This window comes from Xiphophorus couchianus, chromosome 1 (assembly GCF_001444195.1).
Source record: "Xiphophorus couchianus chromosome 1, X_couchianus-1.0, whole genome shotgun sequence".
NCBI classification, from domain to species: Eukaryota; Metazoa; Chordata; class Actinopteri; order Cyprinodontiformes; family Poeciliidae; genus Xiphophorus; species Xiphophorus couchianus.
Window position 1 is genome coordinate 8,146,169 of NC_040228.1, and position 18,032 is coordinate 8,164,200.

Here is an 18,032-nt window from a genome sequence, read left to right on the forward strand (position 1 = left end):
TTTCATAAAAAAAGCTACTTGAGTAACATCATAACGTCTGATTTAATATGGAAAATGATTTAATTTTACGTATTAAATCATTTTAAAACATAAAGCTGTGTGCATATTCAGGAATAAAAAAACCCCACTAATAAATGAGAAGATTAACACAAATAAATATTGAATTAGAAGATAACAAATTCAAGCTGAAGAAGCACTTCACATGCACAAAACATTTTTAAATAAAGCCTATGAAAAACTTACAGTAGGTAATGTTAGAATAGGATAAAGTACTTCCAGTGTTTATGTTCATGTGACCTCCAAGAACAAAGCTTGTGTCACGTTAACATAAACTGTAAGTGTGAGACTGGATGTTTGCTTAAAACCTGTTTGTTCTTCATTAAATGAAGTTAGTCACAGTGGAGGGAACAGCCAGGGATTTTATTTGGGTAAAAAGCAATACTTCATAATTACTCAAGAAAAAGAAAAAATATGGTGCAGTAAAACCACTAAAAGTACATTTTCCCCGAACTTTCACTCAAATAAATATAACTGAGTAAATGTAATCAGGTATTATCCACCTCTACGTTGAACATATGCTGACACAGATCATTTGTCGGCTCTTATAACTGTTTTTCTCCCCACCTGTGATTATAATCACCTTTCTTGTGCCTTTTTTATTTATTTATTTATTTTTACAATTTTATTAATAGTGACGATACATTGGATTAATATTGGTTGCGACTTTTTTTCCCCTTTTTTTTTAAATAGCATTATTTCTTCTTTTCGTGCAAATGTCGTTTTACTCCTTTATCTGGACAAGGTGAGGAACTTGCTATTTGACGTCACCAGTTTGAGAGCGACTGATTGGTCGGTGGGGACCAGGAAGCGGTGAGCTGACTGTTGACAGCTGTCCAGTGAACGAAGGTGGTGAAACGCTGTAGTCTTACCCTGTAATCCTCCGGCTCAGTTTTCTGAGCTTCAGCCGAGCTTTCCTGCTGTGAGGTTTTCTGCTGAAAAGGTAAAGTTGGACGTGAGAAACAGCGTGACGCGGCATTTTCCACGACTAACCGGGAGCTTAACTCGCTAACTCACTAGTTTAGCTGCTTCATGATTCCTTCCTTCACACGTAGCCATTAATCTGTCTCTGCTCCAAATGTTGCATTTTTTGACTTTCTTTAAGTCGTGTTTGTCTTTAAAAAAAAAAAAGCTGGCCGGACTGCCAATAATAGTAATAACAAGCTTTTTAGCTTATGCTAAAGCTTACATAATTGTGAAATTTGGCCTGCTAACTTACAGCATCATGGAGCGACACCGAAAATGATATAAACAAGTTGTTGAGCAGGTTGAACTTTTCACTTGAAGCTGCTCTGTATCCTCTTGGAGGTTTTCGCAAAAGATGATTTTAAAACGGCAAGAGTTTTAACAGCCACGCTGTATAGAGGAGAGTGCTTGCATTATTTATGTTTCCTCACTTAAAGTTGTGCAAGTTTTATCTTTCCCCACTGAGGAGTTCTGAAACAAACCTGCATGGGTTCCTCCCATGCACACCAGTCAGGTTACACAGGACATTATTGTTTTGTAACTATCCGTGCACAATGGCTCAACAGTGTTGACTTGTCAGTTCACTTACAGCCTGGCAATCAGAGATGGACGGTGGATCAGAGGTGCGACTGGAGGCCCCCACCTTCTGCTGCTCCACCTGTGAGGGAGCACCAATCACAGGTCGCCGCTCCGCTCAACGCATGAAGGCCCGCAGTCTGAGCACCTCCTCAGCCACTTACTCAGAACACAGGTCAGTAGGAACCAGGTATGACAACACGATGGACCCCTTTTTATACACTTTGTCTTTATTATAATAAGCTCTTTTCAATGTAAATTACACATTAGTCAAAGCCAGAAGCTTTCCAATGGGGAATAGTTTGGAAAAACAGCCAAAAATCTAGACTCCAGGGTTGCTTTTCTGCTAAATATCACTGAATGTACCTCACAGAAAAATAAGTAAAGCTACCAGCCTGTTATGGTCAGCAGACCTATACAGGTCTAGTACAAGTTGTTTCACCATATAGTCCCACTGTAGCTGCATATATTTAAATTTACGCAGGCAGAAAACAGGATGTACTTGTTCCACAAGTTCATGAAAATCCGTCTGATGAAAAAACTGCAAACTGATTTGCTTCAGCTTCTACAGCATCGTCCGTCACAACTCCTGCAACTGTCTGGATATGTCAAGATTTGCTCGTCTGCTAATGCCAGCTGATCAGATCGATTCTCGTCTCTTGTGATGTCATTGCCTTAAAGGGGCGATATTATGTGAAATCCACTTTTTTGAGCTTTACGTCATATCATAATGTTATTCCCTCATCAAAAACATACCTGGATTGTTGTTTTGATTTTTTTTAACACATCTTTGAAAAATCCTTGAATGTCTAATGGCAGCCATTCAAGAGGTGTCTTAAAGCTCCTCCTTGAAACTGCAGTTTCCAGCCGAGCAGGAGCTTCTTAAAGAGACAAAGACCAACTTCAGTGTCAAATTTCTTTTACGTCATGATTCATATTTAAATGCGTGCTTTTAAATAGCACTATCTGCCTGGAAATTGTGCATTTAATTTCCATTAACTGCAAACAGAGCTGAATGTACTCCCCTCCAACCCCTGTTTTCGCTTCATCACCCAGACGTGTTTTTGTCAGTTTGTGAGTGTTTTCAGGATTTTGAGGTTTGGTCACAGTTATGTTTCTCGATAGAATTCCTGCAATTATGTTTTTTCTTTTTCTCAACCAAAGTTGTGTATGATTTGTACAATATATACAAAAATAAAAACGTCAAACAACCAAAACTTTTACCCTAACCCTAACCCTATCATAGGGTTAGGGTTAGGGTTAGGGTTGGCCAGCTAAAAATCAAAAATTGTTGATTTTTAGCTGGCCAAAATCAACAAAAGGAGACGAGACGAGTCGCAACAAAAATGGTCTGTAGAGTCTGGTATCCTCCCTGTAACCATAGTAACATGGTTACATGTTACTGTGTAACCATGTTACCAGCAGAATAAATAAACCAGCAGAATACCAGAAAAAATTAATTAAAAAACCCAGGAAGGCTTCCAAAAATCCCCATGGAGCAGCAGGAAGAGGAGGTCTGCAGTGAAAATTGAGCCAGGCTTCCTGTTGCCCTCCCTATCTACCCCTATAATCAGATTTGTCCAGGTTCATGTGAGGAAGTGGGGGTGGAGGGGGGTGGGGTGGATAAAAATAAAAACAAGATTACATGACACAAAATCACCAGCAGAGGGAGAGCTTGTAACACAGCCAGATCTCCTGTCAGTCCATTTGATTTCAAATAATTGAAAATCAGATAATTGGTTTCTCTGTGTTGCGATGCTGCAGCAACCATCCCCGGTTGGTGACGCTTCAGAGCGACTTCTGCTTTTAGCGGCTTGCATTAGAAACATGTCCTCAACAACCTTGTCACATTATCTGTTGCACAAACTCTCGTCACTTGAGAAATCAGCCCATGTGTGGACAGATCCTGCAGCCTTCTTTGAAACAGCCTGATGAAGGGAAAACCTGAAGAGGCTGGACGTGTTTGTTCCTTGTCGATGTGGTCAGTAGTTGGTATCCGTTTGCGAGATGAGAAAATCTGTAAAAAAAAAAAAAGAGTGAACATCTCCCAAGATGTTGAAACGAACTTCCACAAAGGCAAAATTATTGTCTTCTTTTTTCTACCCACACAAGTATGTTGTGAAACATGTTTTTTTTTTTCTACCGCTTTTGAGTGTCAGAAATCCCCTTTTCCTTTATTTATATGCTGAATGTGATGCAATAATTTACATTTAGCCCCTTTTATTCTCAAGTGGTTGCAGGAGTTACAAAAATCAACACTTTCTTTTAAAAGTGTTTATTTTTAAAACATTTTTAAAAAACCCTGTGTTCGTCATCCTGTGGCATCCTTATTTCTGGATGAATGATGCATTTAAAATAAGTGCATCCAACTCAGGAGAGCAAATTTCCTTCTAAAAGCTCATTTAAAGCTTAACTTTTCAGACATCTGTAGCGACTTTTCATAGAAAAAAACAAGAACTGACAAATCTAGTTACTTTTTTCTTGTGTTGTTGGAGACTTTAACGGCGACAACGCTCTTTTAAATTCATTTAAATTAAAATTTTGCTACAGCAACTCATTTACAGTTTCATTTTTCAATGTTGGATTAATTTATTTCAGTGATCTCAAATACAAATAAAAGTAGCTTGAAACAGCTAAATTTAAGCTCAGTGAATCAGAGTAGGAGAGTTGGTTGACTCAGTAAAGTGATGTGAAGTGACACAACGTGTCGTAAGATTTATTTCTCCCTTTTAAGAAACCTGCTTTGCTACAAACCACAACTTTTTTGGTTGTTGTTTGGAGAAAGTGTGTTGGTGATCATTAAACATTGACTTCTATTTTCTGGGCTACAGCTACAAGAGGTAAATGCGTTTGTTTTTAAGCACTACATGACTCCTTACTCCACGTATGACTCGGCAAAGGCGCCAAATTAGCTGTTGCTCACCGCAGATTCGGCGTAAGGGTTTATTGCTGCAGACTAAGTGCAGGAATCTCTACGCGTCACTTGATGATGGACAGAAATAGTCACGCTTGTAAATATGTTCAGCTCAAGGAATGTCAAGAAATTGCAAAACAAAATAACTGATTTGAAATGTGAACCAGAAGACTGGTGTAGAAAAATGTGAGATGTCTTTACTCCAGAGGTCAGGTTATGCTGTTGTTATCAAATTACTCTTTCTGGAAACAAAATCAACTTTATAGAGCTGGATGTTTGTTCCTCTGTCTTCCAGGAGGACTCAGTGGCTTCATGGACCGAGTCCTGTCACCACATTTGGCCCGAAGGCATGCATGCTCCAGAATCCACATGCTGTGATGTAAGTTGGACAAAAAACTTTTTTTTTCTATCTCTTTGTTAGTAACTAGCTTAATATGGAATATCCACTGTGATACAGCCAGCTTCTGGTGGCATGAAACCTCCACCGGTCTAACATGAATAATTTGGTGGGAGTGCAAACGACACTTTTGAACACCTAAGAAGATGCGGCTCTTATTCTGAAGGCAGATTTTTCCTGGGCTCCTTCCTGAAAGGCATGGCAGTGAAGTGATGTAGTAGTGGAGTTACCATTAGCATGTAGCTGCAGACTCCTAGCACAACCCTAAAGTCCCACTGGCTGCAACGCTTTTTGGTTGGTGCATGCACACACACAGTTTTCACATTAAAATTGCTTTAGGCTTCGATCTGCAAAAAAGCATGTTGTTTTTCACACAGTGGAAGGATTCGTATATTTAAGTTCTTAATTGTCAGAGTAGTTATTTTTATCTTGCAGAAACATCTACAACGCTATGTGCAAATGAACCACAAGGCAGCTATCTGCACGCAACATCCAATAAAGAAACAATTTTTTTCCTTAGTCTGCAAAAACACATTTCACACTTTATTATTTGTTTCCGAAAGGGGGGAAATCTAAGTCTTTACTGAACATCTAGTGTAGATCAAATGTTTTCGTCCTGGACTATTTCCGCTCAAATTTGTTTTCTAGAAGCTCCTAACCTCACAACTCTTTCACTCAAGTGTCTCCATGTCCTCTTGTGTAACTTGTGAAGGAAGTGTGAACCAAAAAGATGAAAAACCTTAAATGGTTATTTGTAAATTTAGTCCTTCATGCAAAGAATCAGGCACCAAATGAAAACCTGAACTACAACAACAACAAAAAAAATGCTCCTTTGGTAGTTAGACAAAGAATCATTTGTTCTTTAAATGCACAATCACAGCCTTGCTGCTCTGTGGGCTTAGCGTGATTTTGCTGGAGCTAATGTGGTTTATCCTGAAGGCTCTTTGGTATTAAACTTCCCTGGAGTCACACCTAGCAATGTCTGCAGTTGTCAGATCAACCCATAGATCAGGTGACTGACTGAAATGTAAGTGATGTAAGTTCAACAGGTATATCTTGAATGGCGTATCTCTGTGGGCCACAGGTTAACTTGCATGATGCACAACATGTACTGAAGTAAAAAAAACCCAAAAACATTACTACTTTGTTTTGATTGGGAAAGCAAAAAACTGATTCTTTCAGAGATGATGAATCCCAATGTGATTCAAAGTGTGTGTGCAGCTTTTGATCTGCGGATAACAGGAGCTCTCCCTCTACATTAGTATGTTAATGGTCAGTTATTCCCTAGAAGGTCTCGTTACTCATTGGTCATCTGATGTTGTGGTGAGTCTGAACACAGAGAAGTGTCATTGTTGCATAACTGAAGTGAACTCCTTATGAAAGCTAATGGAAAAAGGAATCTCAACTATGCGATGCATTGAGGTTGTTGTTTTTGGCTCTGCTAGCAGTTTCTCCAACAATCTGCAAAAACAGATCAAAGGGTTTGATAGTGCAGCTGCGGGAGTGACCAAACATAACGAACCGATGTTTGGTGATTTCCAGGGTGTATTTTAGCAGCTGAGAAGTGATTGTTTTTGCTTTTGGAACAACATGACTAGAGGTGGATGGATCAGACGTTGGTGGCCATTGCTGGCATTGAACCGGGCTCAGACCTTTGATCAGATATCACATCTGGACCTGGGTTGTTAGATGTTTGGGTTAGAAGCTTTACGACCTCTGTTGTTTTTCCTGACTGCCCCCTTGCCTGTCCTTCTTAGACAATAAAAACAGGAGCCGTTGTAAGGGCAGCCCAGAACGCTCTGTGGATTCTTCGGAGGAAGAGTTCTCAGAGCCTTCCATTTTGCAAAAGCTCCACGTTAAAATTCATATACGTTGTCTGTGGTTCTTTCTTTTATTTAGGTTCGAAAGGAAAATACCTATCAGTCGATTCTGATTTCTCTTTAAGAACTGTGAAAATGTGAAATTAGAATTCAAAATATTGTTTTCTAACTCTCCTCCTATGAGATAAACCTTTTAAAACTGCATGCTAAAACAACTACAAAATGATGAGTTGATATTTATATCTTTTGCATTTTTTTTAATCTACAGTAAGCTAGTTGGCTCTCTTCAGAGTACGTACAGCCTGTAGTTTCCAAATGCTTATCTGAATCCAACACCTGCCATGACAGAGTTGATCAGAGAGTAAAACAGAGCAACTTTAACATAAAATGTTTCACTTTCTTGGCATCTTTTAAAGTCTTGCTTTCTCTTGCTCTCTTGCAGCCAGAATTTACTGCAGACATGTCCTGAAACATCCAGAAATTATAGTTTCTCATTTAATCCTGCAGGTGTTTTATCTGACTTTGTATCTTGACACCTTAATGATACTGAAAATGGCTAACTTTGAGTCTGTATGACCATTTGCACACTGATGAGAATTACTAACCACTTTATGATCAGACATGCAAGCCCCCTGAGGAGGTAGTTACATAACCATAACCAAGAGGTAAATCCTCATGACTTTACCTGTTGATGCCTAGATGTGATCATTTTAGTTATCAAATTGTTTTAAGATGTTGTGGCACTGCTGGAATTTATCTCTGTAACAATGCAAGCAGAGAGAGAAGGTAAAAAAAACTCTGATTGTCAAGGTTGACTTCATTGAAGACTTTGTTTAGAGCCATCTTGCTGCCCCAGAAGAGCAATTATTGTGTTTTTTTTAACCAACCACTTGTCAGCTTTAGTCTGGTTAAAAACCAGCTCCTTAGAGTCTTGACCCTTGGCTGTTGAAAAATGATTACTTCCCGGAGGCGTGGACTTTATTGAACTTGTATATTTTACCTAATATTCACTTGTGATGTATGTAATGTGTCAGTTTGATGCTAAAGATCTTACTGGAAATTGCCTGCGCTGTAAGAAACCATACTCCACTGCTAAGAGAGAAGTGCCTCGACGAGGCAGCTATTAATGTCAATTCAATAATTGGAAGTGTGGCCAACTGGATTGCTACGTTCACTTCCTCCATTGCCAAAACTACAGGCAGACTACAATTCTAAAACAGCGCAGAAAATCGAGGCCATTGTCCACAACTTCTCCTTCTCTTCACTGATTGCTACGGTTTACATTCTGCCACAGGAATCTATGTAAATGGGAAAAATCACAGAAGAAGTGGTGGAGAGAGATTAGAATCGATTAGAACTGCATAGGAAGGCAGTAACCAGACTAGGCCAGCTTTAACAAAGCTAAAAATATAGCAATCAGGTCATTTGTAGGTACTGTACATTCCTACTTAAAACACTTTTTCTTTGTGCCATGCTGTCATTTGCACACACAATGCAATAAAAACATCTCCTGTTTTTATTATGTAATGCAAACACTAAAACAATTTTGAAATACTCGGTTGCTTTTGTGCCACCTCGTCTCATTATCGTCCCAAACTGAGTCACACAGATCGTTAATTGTGGTTAGCATATTGTTTTAAGTCCCCTTATTGTTATGAAAGAATCCCAGCCTTTGTTTTTCTTTTGATTAGTCAAAGCCTGGACTAAATGATGACCTACTGACTCCCTCCATCACGTAAGCTTCTGTTTGCTGCCTGTTTCCCGCTCGCAGCGTCTGTAGGATTAGCATCCTTAAAGCTGCTCGACGGGTTAAAAGAAGCAGAACCAGGCTATCTTTGTCTCTAACAATGTGCTGGGTGGAAACAGTTTTGGGAAAGACCAGTCGGGGGAATTGTCATAGGAAAGGATGATTAGGCATGGAAGACAAAGGTAAAGTGTTTATGCTGAAGACTTCGTCATGTCAGGTGAGGCTGAGGTGTTTTCTTTTTTTTTATGTTAATTTGGGTTGACATTTCTCTGATTCTTGTACAAATCACACCAAAATCCACTTTTAAAAACCAAAAAAAACAATGCTAATTATTTCTTTTATCTCTAACCTGAACCATTTTTAATTGAGGAATTTAAACCGAGGACAGTTCATTTATGGTATTGATCACCTCCACACCTTTCCACCTCGTTTTCTTTTTATGTAATTTCTTAGAATTTACAGGGAACAAATTTAAGACATTCTGACATTTCTAACATACTTTCGCATTGTAGTTTGCCAAAAAAATCTTGGCATAGATGTCGTTTTTAACTCGCTGCAAATACTTTTGTCAGATGAGAAGTTCTGTTCTGAAGAAACGTTGGAGCAGATGGTCTGATGTAAGAGGGGTCACTTCCGCTTCATTTAATCTATTTACAGAGCATTAAATCACAACAAAAGGCTGTAATTGAATCCAGTATTTAGCTGATAAAAGCCTTTGTCCAAGTTTTTGTCATTAGCAAGGACGATTCATGCGGTAAAGTTAGATCTGTGACAAAAGGAGAAAGGTTTTCATTTTCAAAAAATGGCGACACAAAACTGATGAAGAGAATCGCAATCCAATCAAATAGCCCCATTGTTATTTAAAATGATAAAAGTAATATAACCTGAATTGATTTCCATTCTATAGTACGTACCATCTCTACGTGAAATAAAATGACTAAATATGGAAGAGGCTCTACGACAAAATAGATTTCATCAACTAAAACATCATAAGGTTTAGCTGGCTAAAAGAAGAGATGGATTTCAGCAGACACTTTGTGGTCATGGCAACAAGTTTGCTAATTACTGCACGATGTCATGCTGATTCCTACCAACGGGATCAAGAAAAAGACACAAACAAACTGTAACTTGCTATCGTGAAACTATTACGCTTCAGTTTTCATCCATGAGAACTGAAGCCTGTAGCACACGGCCTTGAAATAAGAGACGCAACAATTCGCCGACGGCTTGTTTAAAAACCTTTCAGTACGCCCTGTATTATCTCTCTGTTTAGACTGCGTACGAACACCGGCCAAGGCGTGCGTTGCTGAGTCGTGTGTACCTACGGCCGCGCAGCGACGGCAGACGTGCGTTTCCGGAACGGCTGGTTATGTGAAAGTGAAAAGGTGACATTCCATTATTCGTAGTTAAGGTTGTACCCTTCAGAGTCTCCTCCCTTCTTAGTCACACTCCTCCAGGATTCAGGACACCAGATGATCCAGGCCCTCACTCAGCCCTCAGGCACCCTGCTGAAATACTTCCATGCACTGTCAACACAGGCATGAGGTACAGCGACTTATAAATATTTCACGTGTTAACTCACATGATAAACTTAGAGATAAAACTCTGTACTTTAGTGACGAGCTTTGTGATTTAACCTATTTTACTCCGATACCCTTAAATGCACCATTAGGCCTGTCGCCATAGCAAATTTTCCTCGTCAATAAATTGACCCAGAAGTTGCGAAGATTGCGATAAACGATAGTGTTGTTGTTTTGAGGCCATTTTAAGGTAACATGTTGATGGCGGGATAATAATGCAAATTTGTTCCCTCAAACAACAGCAGACTTTAATTTCATATAGAGCACTCCACACTGGGATTGGAAGAAGTTTTAAGCATCCCAAATAAAACACAACCAAAAACGGCAAATTAAGTGTTAAGTGGTAATAAAACTGCCCTTTGAAAAATATTAATCATCAGAATGGAAGTTATCGAGCTCAGTTTCTTTTATCATGCGATTAATTTCTTATTGCGACAGGCCTACAATTATAGCTGTTCTTTGAACATCACTGCAAAGAACGTCACTGTTCTAAGAAAACATTGCTGCAAATGCCGGGCATGAAGCGGAGTTTGCCCTGCAGGTCAGGCTTAATTTTATTATTAAAACATATTTTTACTTCCTTACAGTAACAGCACACGAGGAATCATCCTGTTGATTTCCAATAAAACCCAGTGGCGCTGTTGCCTCAGACCAGTTACGTTGTTTCCTGTTGCTGGTCAAGGCGCAGAATGAGGTCATGCAGGTGGAAACACTTTGGCGTTGAAGTAAATGTGCCGCCGTTGATGGCAGCTGAGGTTGTGTTGCTCAGTGAGTCACACCTGTCCAACGAGGAGATGGGGAGTGGAGTGGGCGGGGCCAGCTCGGCTGCCTGGGCGGAGCCCAGCATGCGGAGAGGCCTTAAGAGGAGCGAGAGCTTAACCTCAGGAGCAGAGCTGCAGAGAAGGTTTTAGTGCCAAGGCCTGTCGGGGACAATTACAGTCTCAGTGGCTGCAGCTCTTAGAGTTTCTCAGCTGATCCCCGGGAGGCCTGAGCGCCGCTTCTCAACTTACAACACGGGAGTTTTGTTTTGTGGGAGCTTCAAAATGTGTAGTTGTTAGAGGCGGGATGCGCTGTTCTGAGAGACGCAACCATTGGGAAAGAACCTGCTGAGTCCAGCTGCGTCGGTTTTACTTTTTTTTTTTTTAGAGCCATGAAGTTTAACCAGTCTGTAACAGAGGAGACACAGGGGAGCCACAGCGAGAACAAAGTCTGGAAATGGTGAGAAATTCACTGTTTGTTTTTTTTCCACCCATAAAGGAATCTGTGAAGAGGGGTCAATTATAACCAAACCTGGCTGTAAATCATCAGTTCTTGGCTGAGAACAACAGATTCCTAGAAGTGGAGCGACGAACGCAAGTAGTCGCTGCTAACAGCGTGTGTTATCAAAGGCGGGATGTGGGTTGGGCACAAACCGGCTGAATGAAAGGTCGGGGTGTGGACACTTTGAGGTGGTCCGACGAGGAACTGGTCCTGAATAGATCAGAGGGTCACCGCCGGATCGCTTTGTCTCCTCCGGTTCACAGGGAAGCTGTTCTGGTCAGTGTTTTCTGGGGAAGAGAGAGGCGGGGGAGACTTCTCTAGACCTGGGTTAGTTTCTGTTTAAAACATCCCAGCTCTGCCTTTTTGAAGGTTGCGAGGTTTTGTGTTTGGTTGTGTTGCAGCGTGGGGGGAGGTTTTGGTTTAAAAATAAAAAAAAAGAGGAACTTGAAATGTGATCACATTGTGGTGATTTGTCCAGTTGAAGTCAGAGATCTCCATTTCATCCATACTCCTCTTTCTGTTTCTGAAGATTGAATGCATGATGATGGTGATGGTGATTAATGTTTGTTGATGCCTAAATGATATTGGTGTCAACCTGCTTGTATTTCCAGTTTGTGTATCTACTGTTGTGGTTCACTTATCAGTAGGTATTTACACAAAAAACAACCTCATCTAACAAATATCTACCGTTATGTAATCAATTTTCTCTTAAATCGAAAAGCAGTAATTATTTCTACTCCTCGTTAATCAGTGCAGCATATTGATTGTTGCAGCTTTCATTATTTACAATAATTGTTTTTTTTTTTGGTTTTTCGTTCAAATCCATTGAGGCACCCAAAGATGGAGCTTAAATACCAGCTTAAAGTTTTCAAAATGTTCAGAATGTTCAAAGTGTTTCATGTTTAAAGAGCCGCGCTGAAGCAGAACAACTGGGGTTTCAATTTTTCTACATTTAAACTTTTAAAAATCAAATGTGCCACTAAAAAAAATATTTTTTAAACCGATTTGACTGAATGGTCTTCATAGGAGACTGTACTGGATGTAGGAGACTGGAGAGGGAACATGTTGCAGTTCACAGCAACAAGTGGGCGAGGGGCAAACTATATAAAAACCTCCTGATGGCCTTCATCCATCCCATTTTTCTAGACACTCAAGAGTTTGGTTGATGTAAAGATGTCATCGTTGCATAAGAAGAACACAGACGAGCCATTCTGTTAGAAATAAAGGCGGCGTGCTGTTCTGTCTGCCATCTGTAGCTAATGAAGCTAACCAACAGAAGCAGACTCTGGGATTCCCTTTGGCACTTTCCGTATTCCGCTTTAGATTCGGAGTATTTTTAGGCGCCATGAAGTCGGTTCAGTCATATTTATGTAATCGTTTTTCCGAGAATGAACTTCTGTGACCCCGTTTCTCATCTGAACGCACTTCTCCTTTCTTCAGAGAAGCTTTCTTGGTTTGCTGTTGCGTTTGTTGGGGACATTTGGCTCCCCTTTTAGGGTCGAGAAGAGGTGAGGCGTTGCAGAACGACGAAGCTCGACTTTAATCTGATGTGTCTAATTGGATAGATGCTAATCAGTCCTGGTTATGATGCAGCTTTTGTTAGTTAACAGCTCTTATATCAGCTCTCTTGGCTGCTATGTGATGTATTCTTTGGGTGTTTGGTTCCTCCTAAAGTTTATTTTGTCTCCTTCAGGCATATTCAGGATCCCGCCAGCCAGAGACTGACGTGGAACAAGCCTCCGAAAAGTGTCCTTGTCATCAAGAAGATCCGAGACGCCAGCCTGCTTCAGCCTTTCAAGGAGCTCTGCACGTTCCTCACCGAGGTAACAGCGCTCCCGATCGCCCTGTCCTTTTCACGCCGCTTCCTTCTGCGTCAACGCGTCTGTTGTCTCTGCGTCGCTGCAGGTGAAGGACCTGATGGTTTACGTGGAGAAGAAGGTCCTGGATGATCCGGCCATTTCAGGCGACGAAGTTTTCGCCGCCATCACTAAGAAATTTTGCACTTTCAGAGAAGGTACCGATTCAGATCGCTCCGATTAACCGTTGGTTTATGTTTTTATTTTATTTTATTTTATTATGATTTATTGATGAATCGGTTAAAAAAAAAAAAAAAAAGGCACATTTAGCAGATTTTTTTATTTAGCCACTTTTTTTGTACTGTTAGAAATACATTAAAATGTGCAAATAAACAAATACTTAAATTCCTTTTTAAGAAAAAAAATTACTTGAAATGCAATAACACATATATATACAGTATATATATCTACTGTATATATATACAGTATATATGTATAGTACAGTTTTGACTTAATTTCTGCTCTGTGTTCTTTCAGCAAAATGGCCTTTTCTTTTTGTAGTTAACGATTTCCCGATAGCATTATGAACCTAAATTGTACATGTTTAATGGTGTTTGTGTCGGTCAGATCTGGACGATATCTCCAATCGTGTGGACTTCATCATCTGTCTCGGTGGAGATGGAACGTTGCTGTACGCGTCTTCGCTTTTCCAGGTATCCACCCAGAAAAGACAGTCAAAGAAAAACCCGCAGTATCTATTTTTCCCGTTGTTACATAATGTGTATTTCCTTGCAGGAGAGCGTCCCCCCTGTCATGGCCTTCCACCTGGGCTCCCTGGGCTTCCTGACGCCGTTCAAGTTCGATACGTATCAGTCTCAGGTCACGCAGATCATCGAAGGTTAGTGAGTGTTCCCCGACCCGTCCGTCGTCCCGCAGCGGTCATTCTTTCTCTGCGGAGCTTTGCGTCGTGCGCTCATGCGTGCCTCTGCCTGCAGGAAACGCCGCCATCGTGCTGCGAAGTCGCCTGCAGGTGCGAGTGCTCAAGGAGAACTGGGAGAAGAAGGACACGGTGGACGAGAAGGGCATCATCCTGACCAATAAGGACCTGGAGACCAGCCGCAAAGCCATGCAGTATCAGGTACGTGACGTGATTCCTGCACCGTAATTAGGCCACAGCAGCTCGTGGTGTCGCCCCGCCCCCGCCTGCTGGGCGCTGTGGTTGTTGTTGGTCAACGCGGCGAGCAGGGTGTGACATCAGCCGACAGACACTCCGGCTGCATATTTCAGGCTTGTGCTCAGTATCGGTGTCCTCGCTGGCAGCAAACGCGATCCTGACTCAGGGCGACTTCAAGTCAGCCGCGCACATGGAGAGGATTTTTCCAGAGTTGACTCCTTCTCTCCCCCCCGCTGTCTGTGTGTTTCAGGTTCTTAACGAGGTGGTGGTGGACAGAGGACCCTCCTCCTACCTGTCCAACGTGGACCTCTTCTTGGACGGACACCTGATCACCACGGTGCAGGGAGACGGTGAGCGGACGGGTCATTAAGCCGACACTGTCATTTCTTTATTTATGTCTTTTTGCACACTGAAAGCGGTAGGAATATAATTACTCAAAATTATGTTCTTGTTGAAAGAATAACGGTAAGACAGAAAAATTCAGGTAACACAAGAAAACCAAAAGAAGAAAAAATCTCAAAATGTACATTTATTTAGTTAATTTTGAACTCTTGTTATACTTGATTTTAAAGACAAATAATTCCCTACGTATGAAGAGAGACATTATTTTTAGCGTCTTTGATTGCAGCTGAAACCTGTTCACAGTGTCCTTCGTTTTCCTTGAAACACCTCGCGTCTTCTGTTTTGCCTCAGGTTTGATCGTTTCCACGCCGACGGGCAGCACGGCGTACGCGGTGGCCGCCGGAGCCTCCATGATCCACCCCAACGTCCCGGCCATCATGATCACCCCCATCTGTCCTCACTCCCTCTCCTTCAGACCCATCGTGGTGCCTGCTGGAGTGGAGCTCCAGGTACGTGTTCAACAGCGCCTCCTCTGGCTGGAAATGGAGCTGCGTTTTCATAAAAATAAAAATAAAAAAAAAAACAGACGGGAGGAAGTGGGGGAATTTTCTGGGGGAAAATTTGTTGTTTTGTAAGAGGTTAAAAATGAACTAAATTCAAATGTTTTTGTTTGTTTATTATTTTTAGATAGTTGAAGTTTAAAAATAAAATGGGAAGGAGAACAAATAGTTAGCTTTTCGCCAGAAACGGATGCAGAGAAGTGTAGCGTTTATACAAAGAGGCAGAATTATTACTATAATGAATAAAACACCTTGCACAAATAATTAACATATTCTTCATATTTTATCACATCACTGCTATGTTTTGATTTTTATGTGATGAACATTTTTTCACATACATTTTATGTTCAGTCTCTTTACTTTGACTCTCCTAAATAAAACCCAGTGAAAACAATTGGATTTGAAAGCAAAGCATTTAAAGGGACGACGACAACGTTGACCAACAATATTGGGAAACTGTCTCGTTCCGCCAGCAGATAATTTCACTTATAACTAGTTCATTTTCATCAATACTAATTATCGACTCAGAACAAGCTCCTCGAATTTGCTGGAATGTTATTTGTAGGTTATTCTAGCATTATTTCAGGTGCAATAAGGTATTTGCACTAGAAGCCAGATCCAAAATACTCCGTTTAGATTTTGTGTTTCTGCACTGTGGGGCTATGATCAGCTGGGCGTCCGTTTTCTCGTCATCTAGTTTCTGGCCTTTACACTCGACGGCATGTTTTCGTCGTAAAAGCTGCGCCCGTGTTTCCTCTAAGCGGTCTGAGCATGTCCTCCTTCCTCCTCTCCTCTCAGATAAAGCTCTCCCCTGATGCCAGGAACACGGCCTGGGTGTCGTTCGACGGCAGGAAGAGACAGGAGATCTGCCACGGAGACAGGTCGGTCCGCACGCCGAGCTGCTCGCCGTCGTAATAAATGGTTGCTTGCGTATAAATGAATGAGAACTGTTAGACGGACAAGGCAACCCTCAACACTCAGGCTTTTTTACATAAACTTGTCAGGCTCTTTAATTGGCTTGAGCCACACTCAGTCCCTCTCTTTATGTAACGTATCCAGATGTATTGACCTTCCTGGTTGTTGTAATGAGCTGCAATAAAATGCCCAGTGTTGCTCAATAGGGGATTCCACCTTCAGGTACTTCACATCAGTGGCCACTTCTTTGTTCTTTTTACTGGAATTTTTCCTATTTCCTTGTTCTGATCTCATTTAGACCAACCTTTTTATATTGTTTTTTTTTTTTCCTTCATCCATATTCCAGTATCACCATCACCACTTCCTGCTTCCCCGTTCCCTCCATCTGCTTCCGAGACCCGGTGAACGACTGGTTCGAGAGCCTGGCCACGTGTTTACACTGGAACGTGAGGAAGAAGCAGAACTACCTCAGCTCGGAGGACGAAGAGTTCTGAAGGACCGCTCCTTTCGCCTGCCGCCGCCGAGAGCCTCCAACTCTTAACTTTAGTATTGGCAAAAGTCAAAGTGCATCAATTTCGGACGTGTAATCAAAAAGGAAAGCAACACACTGCAACTCTCGGGTTGAACCCAAACACAGTTGCGTGGCGTCATAGTGCTGTTGGTGGCTTGCTCCGAGACTTTTTCCATATTCAGGGAGACTTTTTTTTAAAAGGAAATCAACTCTCTCTGCTGAAGCAAAGACCAAACTACACTAGAGTAGAAAAACTCCAGTTCATGTTTAACTAAGAACTAATGAGATCTTAAAAGTTGCTTTAGCTGAATCCAGGGGCCCAACTGTGCAGAATGTGCCTTAAACACTGCCATCATCAGGATAAAGTGATATTTTGAGGTTACCAAATTTGTGTTTTTTTCTTTTTTTTTTTATCTAACATTCGCCATGTTTGTCTTTCCTGTTAGCAGAACTGAACACATGGCTGTGTTTTAGGTAGTTTACTGAATCGAAGGCGGCACAAAGCTGTTGCGAGCCCCTTCTTACTGATGTCTGGTTTTAAAGATTTTTCCTTTAAGCATCCGCCAAACATTTTAAAATCTATATTTTTTTAGACCGATGTCTGTGGGCTCTGTGATGGTCTGTGTGTGAATGTTGAGGGATTGTTACAAACTTGCTGCGTTTCCCACAGTGCAGCCTACGTTACAGGTTTGTCGGGACCTGCCCACCGTCCAGATGTTTGGTTTTAAATCGACTCAACAGATCAATCATTCCTCTTAACCCTGTACATAAATGTAAAACGCTAATAAGCTGTTGTTTTGTATAATAATGTTTATTCACAGGTTTACAGTGTATTATTACTGAAAATAAATCTATTTGCTACTTTTTATACGGCGATGCGTTTGTCACCTGTTGATTTTTGTCGACGTGGAGCAGTCTAGTGTCTTGACGATCCGTTAGAAACGCATTCCAGGGCAAATGTGATTTGTCTGACTTTTAATAGGAAAGAGACCAGCTGGTTCGTCACCAGCGTTGGTCTCAGCTGTTCTCTGTAAAGTGCTTTTCACTTTTGTAACCGAGAGCCTGCAACTCTAACTTTTGCATTGGCAAGTTTGATAAATGTGTCCAAGAAGTTATTCTCTTTTTTTTTTTTCCCATAACACCTTAATAAACAGAAAGTTGAAGCAGGAATTTTTGTCTTTGGGTTTTTTTTTATATACATCTATATAAGAGTTACTCCTGGTGTCTTATTTGTTTCTGTACACAAAATATTAAGGTGTTGATGCATCTCAATTCAGAAAGTGAAGCCTGTTCCATATCATTTTAAAAGTTATGATTATAGGTAAATTTTTTCTCTTCTGGTCATTTTGATTGAGTCTTATAGCTAATGAAAACTGGTTAAGACTTTGTTTTGAGATTTCTGTAACAATGGGTGTGG

The 18,032-nt window shown here is 40.9% G+C and overlaps 1 protein-coding gene across 4 annotated transcripts; it reads left to right on the forward strand.

Annotated features, from left to right (window-relative positions):
• The first annotated feature begins 860 nt into the window (after nucleotides 1–860).
• nadka (NAD kinase a) lies at nucleotides 861–17,766 on the forward strand. 4 transcript variants are annotated; one of them, XM_028022357.1, is made up of 12 exons: nucleotides 861–1,000; nucleotides 1,604–1,774; nucleotides 4,809–4,892; nucleotides 13,011–13,140; nucleotides 13,223–13,331; nucleotides 13,741–13,826; nucleotides 13,909–14,011; nucleotides 14,109–14,251; nucleotides 14,538–14,637; nucleotides 14,981–15,138; nucleotides 15,988–16,070; nucleotides 16,451–17,766. In XM_028022357.1, exons 2-12 carry the CDS (start codon nucleotides 1,629–1,631, stop codon nucleotides 16,596–16,598), a joined length of 1,290 nt encoding a protein of 429 aa, XP_027878158.1. In that variant the 5' UTR covers nucleotides 861–1,000; nucleotides 1,604–1,628; the 3' UTR covers nucleotides 16,599–17,766. The 4 variants fall into 4 exon arrangements, with proteins under 4 accessions (XP_027878158.1, XP_027878166.1, XP_027878173.1 ...); XM_028022365.1 differs by having other exon boundaries at nucleotides 864–1,032; XM_028022372.1 differs by having other exon boundaries at nucleotides 865–1,000; nucleotides 1,615–1,774.
• The last annotated feature ends 266 nt before the right edge of the window (nucleotides 17,767–18,032 follow it).

Coding starts and splice junctions, on each gene's coding strand:
- nadka (XM_028022357.1), top strand. CDS start 1,629: ATGGACGGTGGATCAGAGGTGCGACTGGAGGCCCCCACCTTCTGCTGC. Junction 14,638..14,980: donor CACCACGGTGCAGGGAGACG/GTGAGCGGACGG, acceptor GTTTTGCCTCAG/GTTTGATCGTTTCCACGCCG. Junction 16,071..16,450: donor GAGATCTGCCACGGAGACAG/GTCGGTCCGCAC, acceptor TCCATATTCCAG/TATCACCATCACCACTTCCT.